Source organism: Pangasianodon hypophthalmus, chromosome 8, assembly GCF_027358585.1.
Source record: "Pangasianodon hypophthalmus isolate fPanHyp1 chromosome 8, fPanHyp1.pri, whole genome shotgun sequence".
Lineage (NCBI taxonomy): Eukaryota > Metazoa > Chordata > Actinopteri > Siluriformes > Pangasiidae > Pangasianodon > Pangasianodon hypophthalmus.
This window is the reverse complement of record NC_069717.1, coordinates 5939488-5962409: the sequence shown is the minus strand read 5'-3', so window position 1 is coordinate 5962409 and position 22922 is coordinate 5939488. Positions and strand designations below refer to the sequence as shown.

Below are 22922 nucleotides of genomic sequence, written 5' to 3'. Positions count from 1 at the left end.
TATCACTCTGTATTTGTTTTAAAGTATCAAAATGTGCTCTAATCTTTTTTTAACAAGTCCAAGAGTGTCAGTGATGCCACGTATCATAAAACTGGTAGTGGAAAAACTTGAATAATGTTCAGTATCTTGAAATTTTTGTCTTAATTGTCTTCTTTAGAAGCGGTAATACTGATAAATTATGGAAATACTTGAATAAATCTGTGAAATCAGTTTTCAGCTTTCAGTTTTCAGAAAGCAAGAGACAGTAAATGTGTTGCCGAGTGCAAATACCCTGAGCTCCCTGGTTAACATTCACACCTTTATGCAAAGTGCACATTGTACAGTGCTGCTGATGGCGGTGCTCAGTACGCTTCTCTGCTTCCTGCACTGTGGCTGGAGGTGGAAGAGAAAATGCCTTTTAATTTAGGACCAAGTCTTCAGATTTGCAGGTATCAAAGTCATTGCAGTAGAATTTCTGGTTAATTTATGAAGTATTTGTATTGCTGCCTGTTTACTTACAAGTTCTGTGTGCCTGAATAAATAAATAAATGAATACATATATATATATATATATATATATATATATATATATAAACAGTTCAACAAGGACAGTAGTCAATTTGTCTACTTTTTACTTTCACAAATAATCTGGAACATATGTAGAACATGCTAAAAACCATATATTATACAGAGGCCTTAGCAAAAGTGTATTAAGTTACTCAGAAAGTCCAACTGGAAAAGTGACTTCTGGTCTGGAATACTTGTGTGTCTGGATGCATCTCTTGTCAGTCATTTTATAGACACTCTCCAGGCCTCTGTAGATCTTGGGGGCGGAGCTTCATGAACATGGGTGTGAATGGAGGAGTGGGCTCAAGGAGTAAAAAAAACAAACAAAAAAAACATTCAAATGTCAAACCCACCTAACCCTGCGATGAGTTGGCACCCTGTCCAGAGTGTCCCCAGCCTTGTGCCCCGACTCCCCTGGATTAGGCTCCAGGGTCCCCACAACCCTGCGTAGGATAAGCAATAAAGAAAATGGATGGATGGATGGATGGATGTCAAACCCACCTAGCTATTAGAGATCTACTCTTGAAAGAAAGAAAAAAATTACTCTTACCTAATGCACCTTTAAGAAGTGTTGAAATTGATGGACAGACTTTCTTTGACTAATAAAAATATTTTCATCAATACTGTTTATAACTTTATTTTTGTAATTATTGGTATTGATGTATTCTCAACAACAATAATGATAATAATAATAATAATAATAATAATAATAATAATAATAATAATAATAATAATAATAATCATAATAATAATACTCCAGCAGTATAGATGGCAGTCTTCTTAAAAGGTACTTTAAAGTAAACCATTAAAGTGGGCCATCAAACAGCCGAAGAAGAAGCAGGACCCACTACCAGGAAGTACAACCGAACATTTAAGGGATTCGGGTTTTGTGTTTTCCACCCGTATTTTTATGAATCCCCGCCTTCTGTTCTAGGATTGGCCAGTGTTAAGTAATTTCCTGCGCTACGATTGGCCAGTAGTTCACGCGCACCACCAGTCTCGACTTCGGGCCAATCGTAACGTGGGAGGCGGGGTTTGGTAAATATGGGTGTGAAAGAAAAACGCTGCTAGTTCTGGGTGAAACCTGACCAGCCAACTTTAAACTTACAAACGAGCTTATTATTTCTTATACATTTAAATCGGTACACTAGTCTGTTTCATAGTGACAGTTAATTTATTGTATTAACCATATTACAACTACAAAGTCCTGTTAGCTAAGTGGAGAAAGATGATTCTTTGTAAAAAGATTAATTAATTAGCATTTAGCAGCTAGCTAACAGCCGGGAGTGGGAGACCTGCAGGCTTCACTGGTGAGTTGATTTCTGGACGATTAATGTGTTCACTTAGCTTTAAAATAAAACTCCCAGTTTATGATTTCAGAAACATGAGATCTGTTCCATCAAATCAGCACATTTTATTTAGCATATCAGCGAGCTAATGTGGTTCAATCGATTAGCTAGTGATTCACCTAGATCAGTTTTTTGGCCTTTGGCTTGCACTGGGCATTACTTAATAACTCCGGGCTTAATAATTATTTTCAACTCAATGGCATTTTAAACTGACGTTTTGAGAACTGTTGTTATAAGAGTTAAACGCTAGCATAATATTACAGCGGCGTTACAAAGCTAAACAAGCTTAAAGAGTCTATTAGGGCTGGGAGCCGATCCAAATGAAGAGTCGATTCTCTGATCCAGTCCTCGGAACCTAAGAGTCGACTCTTACCCTGTGGAGTCGATTCTGTATATAAAGTGAGAAAGTAGGAGATTGGTTTGTCGCTGTCTGACAAATGTCTCTCTGCACATCACAGATGTAAGCAGTCTGGAAGTATTTTACAAAATTTTCGCCAAAATACATGTTTTATAATGGAACAGCATATAAAAAAAAGTCGCAAATGATGATTCATCTTAAAGCTACACACCCAAAGGAGCTAAGTTAATTTAGCTAGCATGAACTCCCCAAGTTAACGCTGCTAAATAAAATGGCAGTCGTTAATGAATAACTAAATGGTAGCATATTAAGTTTGTGAATGTATTAAAATCCCTTGGTATTCATACTATTTATCATAATAGTGTGTTATTTGTGTTTTCCTGCTTTGTGGGTTTGTTTTGGAATCGAAAAGTTGCGTAGAGTCGATTCCTAACAGAGTCGATTCCTAACAGAGTCGATTCCTAACAGAGTCGATTCCTAACAGAGTCGATTCCTAACACGTGGACTCGGAATCGGAGTCGATTCCTCATTGCTTTCTGGTTCGGTTCAGGCAGAAAGAAATGACACTCTCATGGTGCTCGTGGCTGCCACATAGCACCTTTTTTCTTACTCAATAAACATTTTACACTTTTGGGTGTGTTATGTATCTCAACAAGGTGCACAAAAATAGGTACAAGGCATTAAATATAACATTGACAAATTTGTATATATTTAGAAGAAAGAAATTTTGAATACATCACAATGTAAGATGTGGGCAAAAGTCTTATACTTTGTACTGATGATGCATGCACTGTATGACCAACAATATGATATATATGATATAATATCAGGTATTTGATGCTATACAGTTCTAGTCTGACTTTTGATTGATTGTTAACAATGAGCCATCTCTATTATGAAGTTTTTACTTCATCGCAGTTTTAGAACTACAGATAAAACCCAGCTTACACTCAGAAAAGTGTACCATGATGAAATATCTTATAGCACGCCTCGAGGCAACATGATTTTTATTCTAAGTGAGAAGTCTTAGAATAGTCAGAGCTTGGACTAGTCCTCATGTGTGTAACAGAGGAAAAGCACTGAATTCATTTTACAAATCATACCACACAAGATATGGGCTAAAGCCAGTAGGAAGGAACATTATACCTTATACTTTTACTGGTTTGGTTGTTGTTTATGTGAATAATTATATAACATTATGTAATCCTTCCAGACATTACATTACTGAGTTTGCTGACATCCAACTTGAGCGAAAGTGGACTGAAATTCTGCTCTTGTCTAATCCTGTGATCTGGTTTGGTAGTTGCAGTTTCAGTTTCATACTGACTCACAACACACTCTGTTGAGCATCATACTTTTAGGATTCTAATGCCTGCTTTCATTGTTTCATACAGATGGGTGGAATGGAGTTGGGTAGATGGAGATAGAGATGGAGATAGAGATGGAGATGAGTAGTTGAGACAGAAATGTTGATGGATGGAGATGAAGGGTTTGTAGGGATGAAAGGATGGATAGAGATAGAGAAGGGTGGATGGAGAGGGAGATTGAGAAGGTTGAATGGAGATGGTTGATGGAGATAGATATGAAGATAGAAACAGTGATGGATAGAGACGAATGGTTGGGTAGGGATGAAAGGATGGATGGAGATACAGAAAGGTGGAATGAGATGGAGATAGAGATGGGTGGATGTAGATGGAGACAGAGGGAGACAATGATGAATTGAGATAGAGGTGGGTGGCTGGAGATGGAGATGAGTAAATGGAGACAGAGATAGAGAATGATGAATTGAGAGAGGTGGGTGGATGGAGATAGAGATGAAGAAGGATGAGTGGATGGAGATAAAGATAGAGAAGGATGTATAGAGAGAGAAGGATAGGTGGAGATGGTGATACAGATGGGGAGATGGATACAGAGATGGTGATGGATGGATATAGATGAAGGATGGATTGATAGAGATGAATGACTGGATAAAGTCATAAAAATGGAGATGGATGGGTTGAGATGGATGGGTTGAGATGGAGGGATGTAGATGGATATAGAAGATATAGAAGATAGAGATTGAGATATTGATGGAAATAGAGATGGCTGAACAGATGGAGAATAGATGGAATTTTGCTCTGGTGTTTGGTGGGAAGGTTTAGCATTAATGTGTGTGTTGTAATTTGGCAAAATACCCAGCAGGCACTTTACTGCTTAACACGTTTGTTTTACATATGATGAGATATTAGAATTCTCCTGTAAACACAGCTGAGACCATCAGGTTTAGAGTTCTACCACTTTTGGACATTAAGTCTGATATAAGCACATGACTAAAGATGGTAGGAAGAACTCCATGACCTAAAATCTCCACCATAATTTATTTTCTTGGTGTTACTATTATATAAGGCTTGTCATATGTCGCAGTACAACCCTTATGTAATCGTCATTCCATTGCTGCTATTTTAATTTGATCTCCAGTGCTCGCTTTGCAAAGCAGATCAGTGTCAGAACCCCAGCCCCTCTTCCCTACCTCCTCTCTTTTACTGGGTACAGTCTGAGGGGATCATTTACATCTAAGATGGTCTACTGTAAATAGATTGATGGGACTTTATGATCAGCATGATTCATAACCAGTTTTGTGTCCTTGTTTGTCCAGGTGAGACGACGGCAGCAGAATGACTGAGTATAAGCTGGTGGTGGTGGGAGCAGGTGGTGTAGGGAAGAGTGCGCTTACCATCCAGCTCATCCAGAATCACTTTGTGGACGAATATGACCCCACCATAGAGGTACTGCAAAGCATGGAACATCATAAACCATGAATATCAGAACTCAAAAGCTGTGTAATGCACTTAAGTCTAATGAAGACTTTCAGTTCCCACCCACTGGCTAGCTCCGACCTATCAAACGACAGCTACTAATGTGGGATGAGTAGAAAGCCTAACGTGAGCATCTTCTGAAAAACATGATGCCACCACTGTGTCTCTGCGAACTATGCCGCTGAACACAGTCTCATAGGAAAGCGCTGTCTACCCTCTTCCACATACATGAGCTCATAGATTGGTTAGTGTCATTATGATTGACAAGGGAGAGGGTATTTCATCCCTCCCACCCAGAGAGCACATCCAGTGGTGGTCTCTAGGCAACATCGGGATCAGAACACGCAATCTCTTGATGATAGGGTGTTTTTCTGTCATGGGGTTCTGAAAGAGAGGAAAGTAAAAACCGAAATGTGCACTTCGTTAAGCGCTTAATAATTAGCCAGTCAGGTGTCTTATCAGTAGGGAAAACTACAAACTGCAGGGTAGGAGTTAAGAACCCCTGCTCTAGTGAATTCCAGTAAGCCACGTGTGTGAAAAGACATGATGATAAAACTTTTTAAGCGGTGTGTCTATACATTAGCAAACCCAGGCTGCAGTTAATTAGTTCATGAGTATATGGTCAGTCTACACAAAGCTCATTTTTCCTCATTCGTGCGTGAGTTAATTAAATGGCTGGATCTCTGTTTGTCCAGGACTCGTACCGGAAGCAGGTGGTGATCGACGGGGAGACGTGTTTGCTGGACATCCTGGACACAGCAGGACAGGAGGAGTACAGCGCCATGAGAGACCAGTACATGAGGACTGGCGAGGGCTTCCTCTGCGTGTTCGCCATCAACAACACCAAGTCTTTTGCAGATGTGCATTTGTACAGGTAGGTGATTAACGTGGCACAAGTACAGCAAATCAGTTTGAATTTTATACTAAAACATAGAAGTTATAGCAAATTAGTTGAGACTTTTACGTGTAAGAGTCTCTATGCGATAATTATTACACATACCTTTGGTCAGAAGCAGAATTTATAAGATTATATCACAGTGAAACCTGGTTGAGGAGTTTTCCTCAACATACCTTACTACACCTAGACATTGATCGATCTATTCCCATCCTGATTATCATTCTTCCTTATATAATTCATTCTTTCCTTACTTCTGTACTTCCTTTCCTTAATTATCTCTGTAATTACTTTCATACTTCCATCCTCCCTTCCTTATCAATCTCAGTACTTTCTTCTTTACTTAAATACTTCCTCCCTTCATTGCTTTCCTCCTGTCATACTTAATTATTTCTGTAATATAATACTTACTTTCTATTTTCCTTCCTTACTCCCTTATTTTACTTTATTTCATATATCCTTATATACTTCCTTGCTTACTTCTATATTTCATTACATACTTTCATACTTCCTTTTTTTACTTCCATATTTACCTACTTACTTTAACATTTCCTTCCATTATTTTACTTTCTTACTTGCACACTTACATACTTCCTTACTTTCTTCATTACTTACTAATTATCTTTTTGAACTAGCTTCTCTACGAACTAGCTTTCGTACTTCCCTTATTCCTTCCTTCCTTCCTTCCTCTATTTCTTTCATTCGTTTCAGGCTTATTTACTCATTCTTTCTTTCTGGACTTCCTTATTAATTGACTTCCATACTTTTTCTTCCTTTCTTAACTTGCTTACGTCCTTTCGTACTCATTTAATTAATTTCTTCTTTCATTACTTATATTTTCCTTATTTACTTCCTTACTTGCTTCCTTCGTTTAATTAATTTCTTCCTTCCAGGGAGCAGATTAAGCGAGTGAAGGACTCTGATGACGTGCCCATGGTCCTGGTCGGAAACAAATGTGATTTGGCCAGAACCGTCGACACCAAGCAGGCTCAGGAACTAGCCAGGAGCTACGGCATTGAATTTGTAGAAACTTCAGCCAAGACCAGACAGGTAAGCAAAAATGAACAGATTTTGGTGACTACTTGTTTTTTTCCTGTAAGTTTAAAGTAAAAGATTACACAGCTGAAGACATGTCTTGCACAGAGGTCACTCTTGAGTGCTGATTGTTGTGTTTTTTTGCTTGTTTTTTTCCTCCCCCACGCACAGGGAGTTGAGGATGCTTTTTACACCTTGGTCCGGGAGATCCGTCATTATCGCATGAAGAAACTCAACAGCAGGGAGGACAGGAAACAGGGTTGTCTTGGAGTCTCCTGTGAAGTCATGTGATCAGGAAAAGCACCACCTCTCCAGAGATTCCTTGCAAGTTCATTGGCCAGCAGCTATAAACTTTACACCCACTCACTTGTGACTGAAAAGCTTTGTGAAGTGGTCCAATTTTTTTCATCACCTTTTAATCATGTGGCCTGAAATCGGCCATGACAGTGGAGTTTTTCCGCATTGGGCCCCCTGCTGGCTAAAAGGGATCATTTCAACCCTGCTCACTGTGTGGACTGTATTGGCCTGCTGTGATGGAAAAGAGGAGATTGATAAGCCTCTGCATATATCTCATCAATAAGTCATTAAGCGATGAAACCTTGCATCTTTCCCTGTTAAAATTTGACCTGACTATAATTTGTAAGTTCAGTACTCAGGAATACAGTGAAGGCAAAAGTGCCTCGAATTTTTTTTTTTTTTTCTGGCCCATTTGCATACCCATTTCACATTAGATTTTTATTATCTGTATATTCCTGCTCCCACTTGTATTATTTTCCATCTTAGCTTGTTGTAGCATCTGTGGTGTCAATGGCATTTTATTTACGAGGGCATTTGACGTGTTTTAGCCATGAGTTTGAGGCAAGAACACTTTGAGAGAGCAGTGATTGAGCAGTAGAAAGGCAGCAATTGCTTCCAGAGGGGAAAAAAAAACGTGTGTATGCTGCTGCAGTGAAAGTCTACACTCTGCATAAAACACTGGAACACCAACAAAAAAAAAGGTTAACACATTTTTTTTTTGTTTTTAACTTGCGTGCCTTATTCTTTCATAAAGGTCAGTCAGATTTCATATAGACAGGACATATGGCTGATGATGGCATCTGTTTCTTTGAAAATCATGCCTTTTAATGCCTTTACTCATCTGTTGTTCTTTTGCTTGCTAACTTACCTCGATTAAGTTGCAGATTGCATTAAGGTTTGAGAATGTTGTGGGTTTGGTATTCAGCAATGTTTAGAAAGAAGTATTTGAGGAAGTTAAAGACTTGCGGTTATGTGCCCTAATGCGCTCACTGTATTTCTGTTTGTGTTTAAATTTGGCCAAAAGTATGCGCTGCCTTTAGAAGTTTCCCACGGGACATTTTTCTAGGAATATGATCCTCATTTGTTTTCAGATTGTGGTGCCAGTGATGACTTTGTCTTACTACAAAGACTCAACAGCTTCATCTGATCATTGCCTGGTGCTAAAACAACTGTTTTATTCCCAAGAATGTATTTCAACATCAGTTTTCTTTCCCAAAACGGATTTCTTGTTTACTGGAATTTTTTTCTCAACCTTTGCTGATGCTTGATCTTTTATTCTGTGATTTTTTCATCATGGCTTCAATCAAGAAATCTATAAATGAACATTTTATGCCACAACAATGACCATTTGAGTTGTTTAAAAGATGTTTCATGTGCCACCGTATTCTTTTCATAGTAAATTAATTGTAAACAGCGATCAGCGTTAATCAAATTTGTCCTCATTTTTTGTCCCATTTTGTGTGTGTGATTCCTCCAATGCCCTCTTTATATAATGCCAGTCTCTCCCCTTCTCCCGTGTCTTGGCGTGCTTGCCAGTCAAGCCTTAGCTGTCAGAACGAGACCAAAATAGAGCTTTGAACCTCCTGCACTCCTATCCAGTGTGGGTACATGGCTCTGGTTTCACGCGCCAGCCGATGTTCTTATTGCAGCTGAACACGGGTGTGCCGCACACTTCCCCGCTGCCGGCGCACGGTGTGTGTGTGTGTGTGTGCGTGTGTGTGTGAGCAGCTCTGTCTTTCTACAGGGAGAAGGTGCTAGTGTTAGCGACACACTGCCAACATGCCTAAGGTTCAATTGCCAGGTGAGTGTCTGACAGCACCACCTAGAAAACTGTTTATAAGTTTTGCAACACAGTTGTGTGACTTTTTCATTTCTAAAATTGGGTCCATGAATCTCCAGACATCTCTGATGTGTAATGCGGGGGTCTGTGGGTCTAATATTTTATTTAATTTATTTATTTATTTTTTTAATATCTTCAAGATCAGCTACTATCGAAGCTGTTACAGTTAAAAGTCTATTACATCACTTGAGTTAAATGGGTTTTATCTACAGGCAAATAACTTTAAGGTTTCAGCTTGAACCCAACTGTGATTTTTAATAAAATTGGAGAAAGTGCTATTAACAGGATATGAACTGTTTTGAATCTGCATTTTAACACAGTGTTAACTAGTTTGGGTTCTGTAGGTGCAAACATAAAAGGAGCTGTGCAATTTCTTTTCTTTTTTTTAAATACTGAAAGGGTTTACCAGGGTAAAACACTTCCTAACCACAAACATTTTGATATTTTGAGAACCCCTAATCTAGAACAGTGCAGACCATAATGCAGAAAAGTACTCATTCCCAGTGTGAGCTGTATTTAATGACTATGACTAACTGCACATTAAACGAAATGTTTAGTATGTGATTTAAATCCTGGACACCTGCTCCTGTCCCTGCTCTGCTGCATCTGACATGATTAATGGCTGACGATAGGTAGAAGCCAGGTTACTGTTTCAGACCTCCAGGTTACTGTTTCACCCTCCAGTCTGGTTAAGTAACATAAAACATATAATCAACTTGTTATATATGCTTCTGGACTTCCATGGGCCAAAGGATTTAGGTGATCTTTATTTTTAGAGTTGGTCATGGTGCCAGAATAGATAGCTATTTCATATGGACTTCAGCACTAGGCACTTAGTTCATGGGTCAGCAATTCCATACCTATTTGGCGATTTCCCTGCTTAAAGATATCTAATGCAATTCACCAGTTAATTGCCACGATTAACCTGTGTTTGAACAGGTAAATCACTAAACTGTGCTGGATTCAGGACTTGGAATGATGACCTTTGCTTTAGTGTTTTCCTTGCTCTAAAAATCTGACCTGACTCAGCTAATCATTAACCGTTTGTTGCCATTTTTAGGCAAGGAAAAGAGCGCAGGGGTTTTCCAGGACTGGAACCGAGAACCACTGCTTCTCAATTTACCTGTTTTAGAACATGCAGAAAGGGTTACTCATTATACATCTGTATTAAGGTGATCACTTTAGACCTGTAGAGCAGTAGTTTAATTTAAAATCCTGAGGAAACCCCATACTCTGCACACATTTTTCTGATTTAACTCACCTTGTTGAGTTGTTTATAAGCTGATTCAGTTGTGGTAGAGGGGAAACGTTGTCCACAGGGTTGGAACTGAGAACCTGGTCGGCACAACGGAGCAGCAGGTAGCGTTGCTGTCTCACAGCTCCAGGGTCACCAGTTCTATCCTGACCTTGGGTTACTGACAAGTTCTCCATATGTCTGCATTGGGTTTCTTCTGGGTTCTCCAGTTTCCTCCTGCCTCCCAAAACAAAATTGCTCCTATGTGCAAATATTGTGAGAATGTGTGTGTGTCCAGTGGACTGGCATCCCATCCGGAGTTCCTGGGATAGGCTCTGGATCCACGGCTACCTTAATTATGATAAAGAAGTAGCTAAATAAAGAATGCATTAAAGAATGATATAAATAAAGCTTCAACCACTATACCCTTAGAGAACACGGGTTCCTCAAAGATGGTTAAGGGGTCTATCATCCTGAAAAGGTTCTACTCAGAACCTTAAAGACATAATAAAGACTTAAAATCTACTCAGAACCTTTTCTGAAACAGAAAGGCTCATTTGGATTCTACATAGAACCTTTCTTCCAGAAACCAAACCAAAGAACCCTTAATCATCATTGAAGAACCATTGTTCTTTAAGCATATAGTGGTTGAAGCTTTACCTTTGATTATTAATTCATCCTTCTTCAGTGATGGTTAAGGGTTCTAACTCACTGAAATGCTTCATTTGAAACCTTTTTTTAAAAATAAGTGTTGAAAGGTTCTACATATAGACCCCTTTCTCCCAGAAAAGGATGTTCAATAGGACTTTTGTTGTAGAAGTGTAGCCTGTATTCATATCTAGCCACATCAGAATATTTGGGTGAAGTTTTCTCCCTTGCATTACCATTGCATTAGCATTGCATTAGGTGCACAGTATTTGAATTAAGTCCGTGTTCAAGTCTGTAGAGGCCTCTTTTAACAGCATGGTTCCACCAAGAGCCAGTGTCTTCTTTGTTATAGAGATTGACCAGAAGAGCAGCTGGATGTGTTCCCCTACTCGTGCCAGCTAAAGATAATCACAGTTCAAACAGCCAATTGACGAGAATAATTCAGTCATTGATGTCACCAGGGTTTTTTGTAGGATCAAAAAATAGAAACACTTCGGCTGAGAGAAATCTGAAGTGGCTTGGCATTCGGGGGCCTCCACCAGACAAACCTCCCATATAGTACACTGTAAAAACAAATTACCTTCTAAATGTACAGTATTTTACTACCAGCAGATAGTTACTGTAATTATTATTTACAGCATTGTTATTGTAGTATTTAGTGGCAGTACTGGCACATTGTACTGAATTTTCTAATTACACATTAATAGCCATATATTACTGTAAAACCCCGGTTATATCATGAGCTCAGGTTATTGTCTGTGCTAAGTTCTGTGCATGTTCTCCTCTGGGTTCCCTCCAACATGCAGGTAGGTGGATTGGCTAAACTAAATTGTGAATGGGTGTGCATGGTGCCCTGCCAAGGACTGGCGTCCCATTCAGGGTGTATTCCCACCTCATGCCCAGTGTTCCCACGATAGGTTCTGCATCCTCCGTGACTCTGACCATGACAAAAGCAATTACTGAATCTGAATGAATGAATGAAAACCTTTGTCTTTCTAGGAGGAACCAGGGCTGGGACTAAATTTCACTTTATATACACTACAGATCTTGGTAAATCTGGTTCCATGCTTTACATTTCTTTTTCATTTGCCCTTTCTCCATGCTCTCTGACCCTGTGTGATTTGGGACATTTACTACCTCAGAGGAGGGACAGCGTAAGTAACGGGGGATGCAAATTTGAATGAATGAAAATTCAAAAATTAAAATTTGAGCATGTACTGCTAGATACATCCACTTTACTATGCACCAAACTCTGAAAATTGAGAACTGTAGAATGGGAATAATGGATAAAGATGGATAGGACTTTGCGGGTACAGATCGAGTTGGTGACTAAGGAGTGGCTTGTGTCCTGTAGTGGAAGAGTGTGCTTTCTCTTTATTTACTGTTCACCATTTACATATAATGGGCTCAATCCAAAATACTATACATTGTGTTGTGCTATATTTTATGTTTTTTCCAATTAATCTCATTTTGTGCTAATTTCGAATTATTCTAGCTATTAGTTTTGGTTATTACTATTGGTGACATTGGCTGAGCCCATTGTGGGGGTGAACAGATAAATGGACTGAAACTAAACTGGACAGAACTTCATATAAACAAATTATATAAACAAATTCATCACTCTTTTTCTCCTACCCACATTTTTCTTTTCTTTAAAACATATTCTATTTGCCTAATGATTGTATCATAATCATTCTGTAGTAAGCAGTAAGGCAAGGTAAGTGCATATGGGGTATAATCTTGTCTGGTAGAGTGTGTGTGTGTGTGTGTGTGTGTGTGTGTGTGTGTGTGTGTGTTTGTCTTCATCATTACCTGATGAAGCTCGTTATTAGACTTATTATTACTAGGTAATTGGATGACTGAAATCCTTCTCAGGCACCGTGGGGCCCTATTGTTACTTCCAGAAGGGTTAGCGTTCCTGGAACACCTACAGTGCCACATTTTGTAGTGTTACAACCTGAAACACTAAGAGAGGGCAATATAGTGTGCAAAATAATTGAAACATAAAATTTTAAAAAAGGTTTTCGCACCTGTTTGTCACATAATGAGTTGAATGGAGTCGACCTGTTCTTGAAGAAACAGCATCCTGAAAAAAGGATCTTTTCAATTAAGTCCATTTCAGTTCCAGGTTTCTACACTACAAAATGTTCAAGGGGGTGAACACTTATGCAAGGCACTGTACAACGACTCAGGATGCATGCATTAACTTAACTGAAGACAATTTATAATGCACTTGGGATAACATTTCTGTTTTCATAAATGTAAAAGTGGTAGTGTGAGATAAACATGCCTTTCATCAGTCTAATCTACTGCCTCCCTTTCTCTTCATCCTGGCTGATGGATCCTGCATGTTTGTTTCTGGGCAAACACATTTTCAGCTAAGAGTAAGTATAATAAAGCACCTCGCTTTGTGCTTGACCTAGCCTTTTTATGCATTTAATTCACCAGAGACTTGAGCAATTAGAAGGGAACCACCCTTCTGTCCATTTTATTCATTTGCTCATTTGCTATTTGTAAAATAATTACATGACAAATGAATAAACTACATTTCCTTTCTGTCGTTTGGGCCATTACATGTATAGCTGAAGTGCATGAGAATTTCATTGAGGTTTTATGCTATTTTAATAGACTGTAGTTTCAATTGGAGTGAGTGGCTTGAAGCTGTAAATAGGTGTACATACCGTTGTGTAAATCTCTGCATGGTTATGATGAATGGTTGGTTTCTCTGCCAGTACCAGCTGTCGATGCTTCATTGAGGTGTCATATTGCACCATCATCTGCTTTGCGCACGTGCCTGAGATTAAATAGTATTTTAAACGGTCCCAAAATATAGATTGGTACACACTGTGCACTGTATGCATTTTGCTAGCAAAATGTTTTCTGCATACATGAATCATGTCTGAAATTAAAATGAATATACATATAGTATAAGCAAAATGAATAGCATGTTTTTTAGTTGCACAGGAACATAAGAGGTGATACTTTGAAGAACAATCATGTCTTCAGCTTCTCCTTTATCCATCATCATCACCTGTGCTGATTACACCGATCAATTTTGAGTGTTTGTGGTCTAGCACACAAGTCATGACAGTAAAAGGTGTATGCATATTTTTTTTCGTTAGAAACAGACGAACACTTGCGTGCATTCGCTGAGAAGGTGTTCGCCTCTGAAACCAAGGATGAAGACGTCCGTGAGGAGATCTCCCTGTTCGGAGTGGCTGAGTGCCCCATTCTCAATGAGGAACTGGCTCACCACATAACCATGGATGATGATATCGAGAGACGGTGAGGAAAAACAACATGTAACAACAATAAAGCATGCCTTGCCAGGGGTATATTCTTTCATTAAAAGACACTGCATGGCCAAAGGGTTGTGGACAACTGACCATCAGACCCATACGTGGTTCTTCCTCAAACTGCTGTCACCAAGTTGGAAGCACACAATTGTATATGATGCCTTTGTATGCCGTACCATTACAATTTGGCTTCACTAGAGCTAAGGGGACCCAAGCCTGTTCCAGCATGGCAATGCCCCTGTGCACAAAGACATAGTTTGCCAAGGTTGGACTGGAAGAACTTGAATGGCCCACACAGATCCGTGACCCCCTCTACATATCCCCTTTATCTGTGCTGTGTTAGCAAATGTCCTGATAGTACAGCATTCTGTAGCTAGCTAGATGTCTAGCTAATATCGGGAAGCCACTACCGAATGATCATTATGATCTAACATATTGTGATGTTTATTAGTTAGCTAAGAAAATCCAGGTTCATCTGTTCTAGCAGTCGTATCAATGTAATTGTAGCCTGTTCAGTTTGCAAGCTATAATAGCCAGCTTGGCTGAATTAACAAGCACACATTAGCTTTCAGTTGCAGTGTCATTATTAAACTACCTAGCTAGTAGCAGCTAGCAAACCTCTTTGGAAGATGACACTGCACTGAAGGATATACAGTATGAGGAATATGAGGGATAATTCTCAAGTCTTGTCTTTCTTTTCTCTGCACCTGTTCCAAGCATATAACAAGCTTAATATAACCTGCAACAATGCAATTAATGACAATATCGGGATGGGATGTTGTCATTAATTGACAATAACTTTGACATTACCTCTGACCTTACCTCTGATTTTAACTCTCTCACAGCAAGAAGCACTTCCTTCGCTCCCAACAGTTGGAAGAAACACCAACCTATCTCGAGGTGCCTCACTTCCAGAGGGTGACCATCACAGGAGACTATGCCTCTGGGGTACGTTTACATCTGCAACCTTTATGTCCGTTTACTCTTGAGTCCAAGCAGGAGTCCAAGCAGGAATCCAAGCAGGAATGTTCCATAAATTTCTGGTTCCTTGAAAGTTTTTTAGCTAGGTTCTTGACCAAGAAGTCATGTGTAGTCAGTTTCACTATTCTCCTCACTGCACCTGAAACCAAACCATGTGGTATACAGCATCATGTTTTTACATGAAATATGCACATGACAACCACCCGTACATCACTGACCAGTGTTTTCCTTTGGAACAGGAGTAGATCAAACAGAATAAGAATATGTACTTTGGAGCTAGAGGTTAGACTGAGATTGGGTTTCAGAAACCTAGCCATGACATTTAAAATTGTTATGTAGGGGAGGGACACAAGCATGGAACCTGATTTGGCATCATGCAATTTTAAATGTCATCTCTGTCTATTCATCAGTATGGTGAATATTTACTGATTTTGCCTTACCTTCTAACCTGCAACGTTATGCATTTTCTCTCTAAAATCATTTGTGCAAGTATTTGTAACTAGCCGATTTTACCAGCTGCAACTTTAATACCTGCAAATTATAATTGCTTGATTAAATACTGTATATTAAAGCACTCAATCCATAACAATCTGTTTTTGTTTCAGGTAACAATGGATGACTTTGAGGTGGCCTGCAAGGGTCTGTACCGTGCTTTGAACATCAGGGAAAAGTACATGAGGCTGGCTCTTCAGAGATACCCCCAAACCGTGTCTCAATACCTGTGCGAGATCGAGGGGGAGAAGTGGAAACCAGACGATCAGGTGCAGCCAGGTAGGAAACAAACCAACCTAGTACTCAGGATCGAACATAGTGTGAAGTGTAGTTGATTGGAAGATTGTTCACTCTATTGGGTGCATGTTATATATGATTTATGCCACATCGCTGTTGAATTCTCGATTCTGATTGGTCAGAAGGTGTTGATTAATCTTCTGTAACAGCATAGTTCTGTCCGCAAGGCAAATCACAGGTTTATATTAGTGTGCTCATTTCTGTAGTAACAACTTACACAGGGATTTTTAGATAAGAATTATGAAATGTTGTTCTTTAATAACTGAAATATTGTCACCATTGGGAAATCTACTGGAGATGCACACGCCCAGAGCTTTTTATACCTTACACAAATCAATGCAACGTACAGGCGAATCTACTGTTTCTGAGAAGTCTATATATTTAACACAGTGCTTATTTCTGCTCAATAAAACACAGAACATGAGTGTATAACTGTCTGTGTTGTGTGTGGCAGTCTTCACTTCACCTCCTAAAGGAGGAGAGGATCCTTTCAACACCAAGTCTCTGGCTGCTAAAACTGGCTACGTGGCTCGCATGCGGGATGGTGTCATCTATGTCTACAAAGATGCAGCAGCTGCAGACAAACACCAGCCTTTGCCCTTGCCTGTTCCTGACTACACCACCTTCATTGATGACATGAACTTCCTCATTGCCCTCATTGCCCAGGGCCCAACGTGAGTTCTCCAGAACATTTTTTTTTTTTACATGTTTATAGTACACAATAAAACGGAAAGACCAAGAACCTGAAGTCTGATGTAAATTGCTGATAGTCTACAGTATCAGTAAATAATACAAAGCCTCAAAATCACAATAATTACAGTGGCTCTAGAGTTATTTGCTAAGGATAGTGAAATTGTATTGAATAATTATAGATGTAGTTGTTTCCATGAATGTTACAAGTGTATTTCGTTGGGACTTTTTAGAAAGACGTACACTCACCGTCGTCTGAGGTTCCTCATGTCCAAGTTTAACGTGCATGAGATGCTGAATGAAATGGAGGAGATGAAGGAGCTCAAGAAAAACCCCCACAGGGACTTCTACAACTGCAGGAAGGTACTGCAGATCTAAAGATCTAATTCTCATTAGCTTTTATATACTGGCAGCTAAGCTTGCATTTTAAGAAGGTTATTTTTTCTGCGTTTTAGTTCCACATTTCTCCTTTGTCTGTAGGTCGACACTCACATTCATGCTGCTGCCTGCATGAACCAGAAGCATCTTCTGCGCTTCATCAAGAAGTCCTACCGAGTAGATGCTGACCGAGTGGTGCACAATATCAAGGGCAAGGACATGACCCTGAAGGATCTCTTCGCCCACCTCAATCTGCATCCCTATGACCTGACCGTGGATTCACTGGATGTGCATGCTGTAGGTTCTACTCTCATACCAATGGAATCCATATGACTGATTTAGTCTAACACTGCAATTTTAAAAAAAGCTATTAAATCCCAGATGAACCGTCTACACCTCTGGTCATTTAAATGGTTCTAAGACTTTGATAACAAAAATGTATCACCCCGGGTGATAACTTGTGAGACCGGTATGTTTACACCTCTGACTTTTACATTGTCATCTGATCCTCAGTTCTGTTCTTGCAGGGTAGACAAACCTTCCAGCGCTTTGATAAGTTCAATGCCAAGTACAACCCTGTGGGGGCCAGTGAGCTGCGTGACCTTTATCTGAAGACTGAGAACCAAATTGGAGGAGAATACTTCGCCACCATCATTAAGGTGAGGAGTTGAAGGTACGCAGTAAAACTGCCAAATCATATAAGGTTAACATCACCATTTGGACGTTCTCCATTGTTTAACTATCCTTCATTTGTGTTTGGAAAAATTGGGGTTTTCATAAAAACTTTAGTAATATCTAATCACATTAGTGGATTTAATAGTCGATCAACCAATCAGGTTGGATCTTTTTGACACAGGAAGTGGCCAGTGACCTCGAGGATGCTAAGTACCAGTATGCCGAGCCTCGTTTGTCCATCTATGGCTGCAGTCCCAGTGAGTGGACAAAACTCTCCAGCTGGTTCAACAAAAACAGGGTGTTTTCCCCTAACTTCAAGTGGATGATTCAAGTACCTAGAATCTAGTACGTTCTGATGATGTTTTAAACATTATACAAGTAGAACCTGTATATCTCCATATACATTTGTCCTGGAATCCTATGAAATATGGTAGAATTGTATGTCTTTAAAAGGTTTCATTAATTACATGCATGGAGTATTGACAGCATTTACAGCCAACAAGTTTGAATTTGTTTAACACTTTTCTTGGTTGCTATATATTTTTATGTGTGTCTTCATAGTTATTTTTAAATAGTAAATAGTACAAGTAAAAAAACTTTTATGAGCACGCGTGCCCCAAAATCTGACTGGTAAACTATTAAAATGCATGTTACACACTATAGTCCACCCTATAGCTCCTCTGCCAAGGACACCTACCTCATATTTTTATCCATATCTGACATTTTTGCAGTCACTAATGGATTTAAAATGGCATGTAAGTCATTCTGATTCTGCTGTCTCCTTATCCAGTGACATTTTCAGAGCCAGGAACTTCGTGCCTCACTTTGGGAAGATGCTGGAGAATATCTTCATGCCCATTTTCCAGGCCACCATTGACCCCCAGTCCAACCCTGAACTGAGCATCTTCCTGCAATACGTAAGTGACTCAGAGAGAGCGACAGACAACCTAAAGTCATTTATACATACAGTATACAAATAAAGTCACAAAATAAATAATAAAGACCGAAATCCTAGTTGTGTTATACAACCTCCTCTCTTCAGTCTAGAGGTTTTATTTCTACAGTGTATCCTGAAATAAGTTAATAATCCAAAAAAAGGCAAAATTCAATAATATTTTGACACTCTCTGGCTCAGAGGAAGGTTGTACATGACAGATATGTCAGAAGTGTCCTGAAGAATGGGCAAAGATTGGCCAAGCATTCTGACAGTGTTAGAACAGATATGTCAGGATGAATGATTGGAGGATTGTGGGTGAACCCAAAAGCTATACAGAGGAAAGACAGAAGGATAGGTTGGAGGCAGTTATTAGAGAATATTTATAACACATTCAGAAAGAATGTGTTGCAGTGTGCTGCAAAATGTTAACATTTGTTCATTACTAATACAGTATGTTAACATAATTAAATTGACTATCATGTTATTTGTTATAACAATGGACCATCTGTAAAATCTATCATGAATTAAATTTCTTTGTCACCTCCACTAACGATATGCTTTATATCTAGCTTTATGCTATAACTTTTTCACTCAACTGTCTGTCCTACTATCTGAATAGTCTATGAGTACATCTTTCCTTTCTTTATCGTGCCCACAGGTCACCGGCTTTGACAGTGTGGACGACGAATCCAAGCACAGCGGTCACATGTTCTCCACCAAGAGCCCTAAGCCAAACGAGTGGGACATTGTGAAGAACCCATCTTACACTTACTACATCTACTACATGTATGCCAACATTGCCGTGCTCAACCAGCTGCGCAAGTAAGTGTCCACAAAACAGGAAGTGGAGCTTGAAAAATATCACCCAAGTCCCTTCAGTGCTATGCAGTTAATGAGCTCGCTTTGGGTAGAGAAACCTGTTGTATGCAGTTTAGCCCAGCAGAGGTCCTGGAGACATAATAAAGCTGATTCAACTCATCAGCTGGCTAGACAACTCTAAATTTTATAGCACTGTGAAACTCTGGGACTAAATTTGGGCATCCTGGTCATTTGTATATAGATTTTAAGACATTTCTAGGTAAGGTTATGTATATTTGTATTTTCCCAGGGAGAGAGGAATGAACACGTTCCTGTTCAGGCCACACTGTGGAGAGGCAGGAGCTATCACCCACCTGCTGGCCTGTTTCATGACAGCTGACAACATTTCTCACGGCCTCAACCTCAAGAAGGTCAGTGTGTTACCTGTCTGTATTAACAGGTGGCGCTAGTTGCAGCTGTATTCATTCTGAGAACTGATGTATTGATTGGTCAGAAGTTAACATTCTGTGCTAGTCACCAGAAGGGTTTCAGGCTGCTAGGATTGCCAGAGAACCACTGCTGGGACTGTTAAGCATGGTCGTTAACAATCTAAAGCCCTTCTCTATGCTTATATAGGATTATATTCTCTTTACCCATAAATTGCTTTGAATAAAGGTATCTGCTAAATAAATATAAATAGATTTAAAATGATTATAAGGCAAGATCTAGGGTACAAAAAGCATATATTCATAACCAGACTATGAAACATACATATGCATTTACAGACACATGGTTATATATAAATGAAGACAGAGTAAAACACCAACTCTAATGCAGTCTTAACTCTAGCCCTAACCAGCAATTTAGTATATTTATGCCTGAATACCCAAGCACATTGCAGACTGTCACTAATCTTCCTTCACAGTCTAATACATCAGGAATAAAACACTTGCTGTTTTAAGAAAATCACTGATGGGGTTGGGTGATGTGGGTGATGTGGCCAAATACGAAGGGAAGTTACTGTTACCTCGCCAAAGTTGATTATTTTCCTATAAAAGTACATTTCAAAGTGTTTTATTCTTCTTGTACCACAGCAAATTAAAAACTTAAAAGGAACCCTTGACTTTATCCTTGACTTTTACAAAGCACTCACACTGGACCCTTCTTTCAAAAATACCAAATAAGTATCTCCTCACAGAAAACATTCAACAATTATACACAATTTTTTAAATCCATTTATATGGAGTCCCTGTGTAGATTGCTACTATAGAAACGGCAACATGAGAATGAGTGCTTTAATATTAACCAGTGGTTTGTCTTGCAGCCATAACTACTGCCTAAGGTGGTGTTATAGAAAATTAATTCGATGAGCTTTGAATTGGGGAAAAAAAGGTCTGTGAGGTTCACCATGATCCATGTGTCACATCCCACTACATGGCATTCAAAACCAGTGGCCTCTTGAAAGAAAACCAGTGACCTTGTGAAAGAAAGTTCTTAGCCATGTTGAGTGATGAAAACTACCAGACTCAGTATAAGACAGGTTTGGAAGTCATCCAAGTCATACAATGTGTTCTGTATATCTCTCTGTCCCACAGAGCCCGGTCCTGCAGTATCTGTACTTCCTGGCCCAGGTCCCGATTGCCATGTCTCCTCTTAGCAACAACAGTCTCTTCCTGGAGTATAACAAGAATCCACTGCTGGAGTTCCAGAAGAAGGGCCTGATGGTGTCTCTGTCCACTGATGACCCCATGCAATTCCACTACACCAAGGTAAGAGATGACTGGGCCAGGAAAAAAGTTATCCTGATACATACTGCAAATCACGTACAGTCATTATGTATATACACCCAAGTCCATCAAAACCAATGATGAAATAATGCCTACAAAAATTGTCCCCTCAACTTGGAATTCCTTCCCCATGTTCAGCATATGACAGCATAATACTTTAAATAAGATTATAGTGGTATTTGCAGCATAATAATATAAGTGAACATAATGACTGGGGCACTAATGGTTATAGAATGGTGCAGGGTAAAATTGGAAAGTAAATGTCCTTCTGTTCTTCAGGAACCCTTGATGGAGGAATATGCCATCGCAGCTCAGGTGTTCAAGCTCAGCACCTGTGACATGTGCGAAATCGCAAGGAATAGCGTGCTGCAGAGTGGCTTGTCACATGAGGTACGGTCTGTTGGTTTATTATATTGAATATAGCTTTTATGGCACACTGACTTGACCGACTGCCACATGACTGAGTCCAAGTGAATAACACCTGCTCAAAGTTAGTGAAGAAAATGCAATTACTTTATAGACATTTCTTATGTTCGTCTTTATCTATTGTAGATTAAAAGTCATTACAAGTCCTTTATGAAGGACTATGCTTTATTTATATTTGGAAATCCTTAAGGTTTATAAGGTTTATGTTGTAGTTTAATTGACATATAATGTACAAAAATACAACTATGTACACCTGTGTGTGATTCAGAGTAAAAAATTAATTTGCTATATTTCTCTTTCTATCTTTAACGATGTATACCAACTATTTAATTCGTCCCCTAACAGGAGAAGGTTCAGTTCCTGGGTGCTAATTATTTGAAGGAAGGTCCAGAAGGCAACGATATACGCAAGACAAACGTGGCTCAGATCCGTATGGCCTATCGCTACGAGACTCTGTGCTATGAGCTCAACCTCATTAAAGAAGGCGTCATGGGTGAATAAATTGTTATAAACTCATGTTCTCTAACTCACACAAATACACACAGGTTTCTGCCTTAATCTGTAGCACATAACCATATTTTAGACCCATTGATAAACAACTGGTTATGTTAAAAAACCAAAGTTAATGTTGTGTATACAGAATAAAATGAGATTTTTTTGAACAGCTCACTGTGGATTTTCTACTGAACAAACTTGTCAAGCTCTAAATAGCACTCATGCCATGCAAGCTCTTTTACTATTGTATAACTTAAGATTGTGTAAATCACAATCATCCCTTATCAAATTATTTATAGTTCTTATAATTATTATTTAATCAAAAACAAGTATACATGCTGTCATGTTAAATGATTCTAAATTTTAACTCTGTGGAAAGTATGAACCCTGGCTCATAAATATATGATACTAATAATATTCAATATTTTGGAATTTATGTTCATAAAATAAACCTGGGAAAACTGGGATCCTCTGATGTGAGAGCAGGTCTGTTTTCTGTGAATGGACTCTGGATGTCACTGTTGGAAGCCTTCAGAAATAGTCAATAAGTTCTACTGAAATAAATAAGTGATGATGTTGTGTTTCATTCTTTTTGTCATGTTTTTGCTAAGACTGGGTGAAATGCATTATTACAACCCAGTGCATTTCCCATTTAGATCAGCAGGAGAGGATG

At 39.1% G+C, this 22922-nt stretch overlaps 2 protein-coding genes across 3 annotated transcripts; both read left to right on the top strand.

Moving 5' to 3' along the window:
• The first annotated feature begins 1480 nt into the window (after positions 1–1480).
• nras (NRAS proto-oncogene, GTPase) lies at positions 1481–9081 on the top strand. Its single transcript, XM_026928071.3, has 5 exons — positions 1481–1856; positions 4889–5018; positions 5744–5922; positions 6837–6993; positions 7150–9081. The coding sequence occupies exons 2-5, from the start codon at positions 4908–4910 to the stop codon at positions 7267–7269; spliced, it is 567 nt and encodes a 188-aa protein (XP_026783872.1). The 5' UTR covers positions 1481–1856; positions 4889–4907; the 3' UTR covers positions 7270–9081.
• On the top strand, positions 8913–22418 carry ampd1 (adenosine monophosphate deaminase 1 (isoform M)). 2 transcript variants are annotated; one of them, XM_026928069.3, is made up of 15 exons: positions 8913–9076; positions 14120–14282; positions 15139–15241; positions 15880–16045; positions 16518–16737; positions 16987–17116; positions 17234–17428; positions 17659–17790; positions 17988–18151; positions 18597–18723; positions 19402–19565; positions 19852–19972; positions 21137–21310; positions 21608–21718; positions 22100–22418. In XM_026928069.3, exons 1-15 carry the CDS (start codon positions 9055–9057, stop codon positions 22253–22255), a joined length of 2148 nt encoding a protein of 715 aa, XP_026783870.1. In that variant the 5' UTR covers positions 8913–9054; the 3' UTR covers positions 22256–22418. The 2 variants fall into 2 exon arrangements, with proteins under 2 accessions (XP_026783870.1, XP_053091801.1); XM_053235826.1 differs by having other exon boundaries at positions 8944–9082.
• Positions 22419–22922: the final 504 nt, after the last annotated feature.

Coding starts and splice junctions, on each gene's coding strand:
- nras (XM_026928071.3), top strand. CDS start 4,908: ATGACTGAGTATAAGCTGGTGGTGGTGGGAGCAGGTGGTGTAGGGAAG. Junction 5,923..6,836: donor GCAGATGTGCATTTGTACAG/GTAGGTGATTAA, acceptor TCTTCCTTCCAG/GGAGCAGATTAAGCGAGTGA. Junction 6,994..7,149: donor CTTCAGCCAAGACCAGACAG/GTAAGCAAAAAT, acceptor CCCCACGCACAG/GGAGTTGAGGATGCTTTTTA.
- ampd1 (XM_026928069.3), top strand. CDS start 9,055: ATGCCTAAGGTTCAATTGCCAG. Junction 9,077..14,119: donor GCCTAAGGTTCAATTGCCAG/GTGAGTGTCTGA, acceptor TTTTTTCGTTAG/AAACAGACGAACACTTGCGT. Junction 16,738..16,986: donor CTCATTGCCCAGGGCCCAAC/GTGAGTTCTCCA, acceptor GGGACTTTTTAG/AAAGACGTACACTCACCGTC.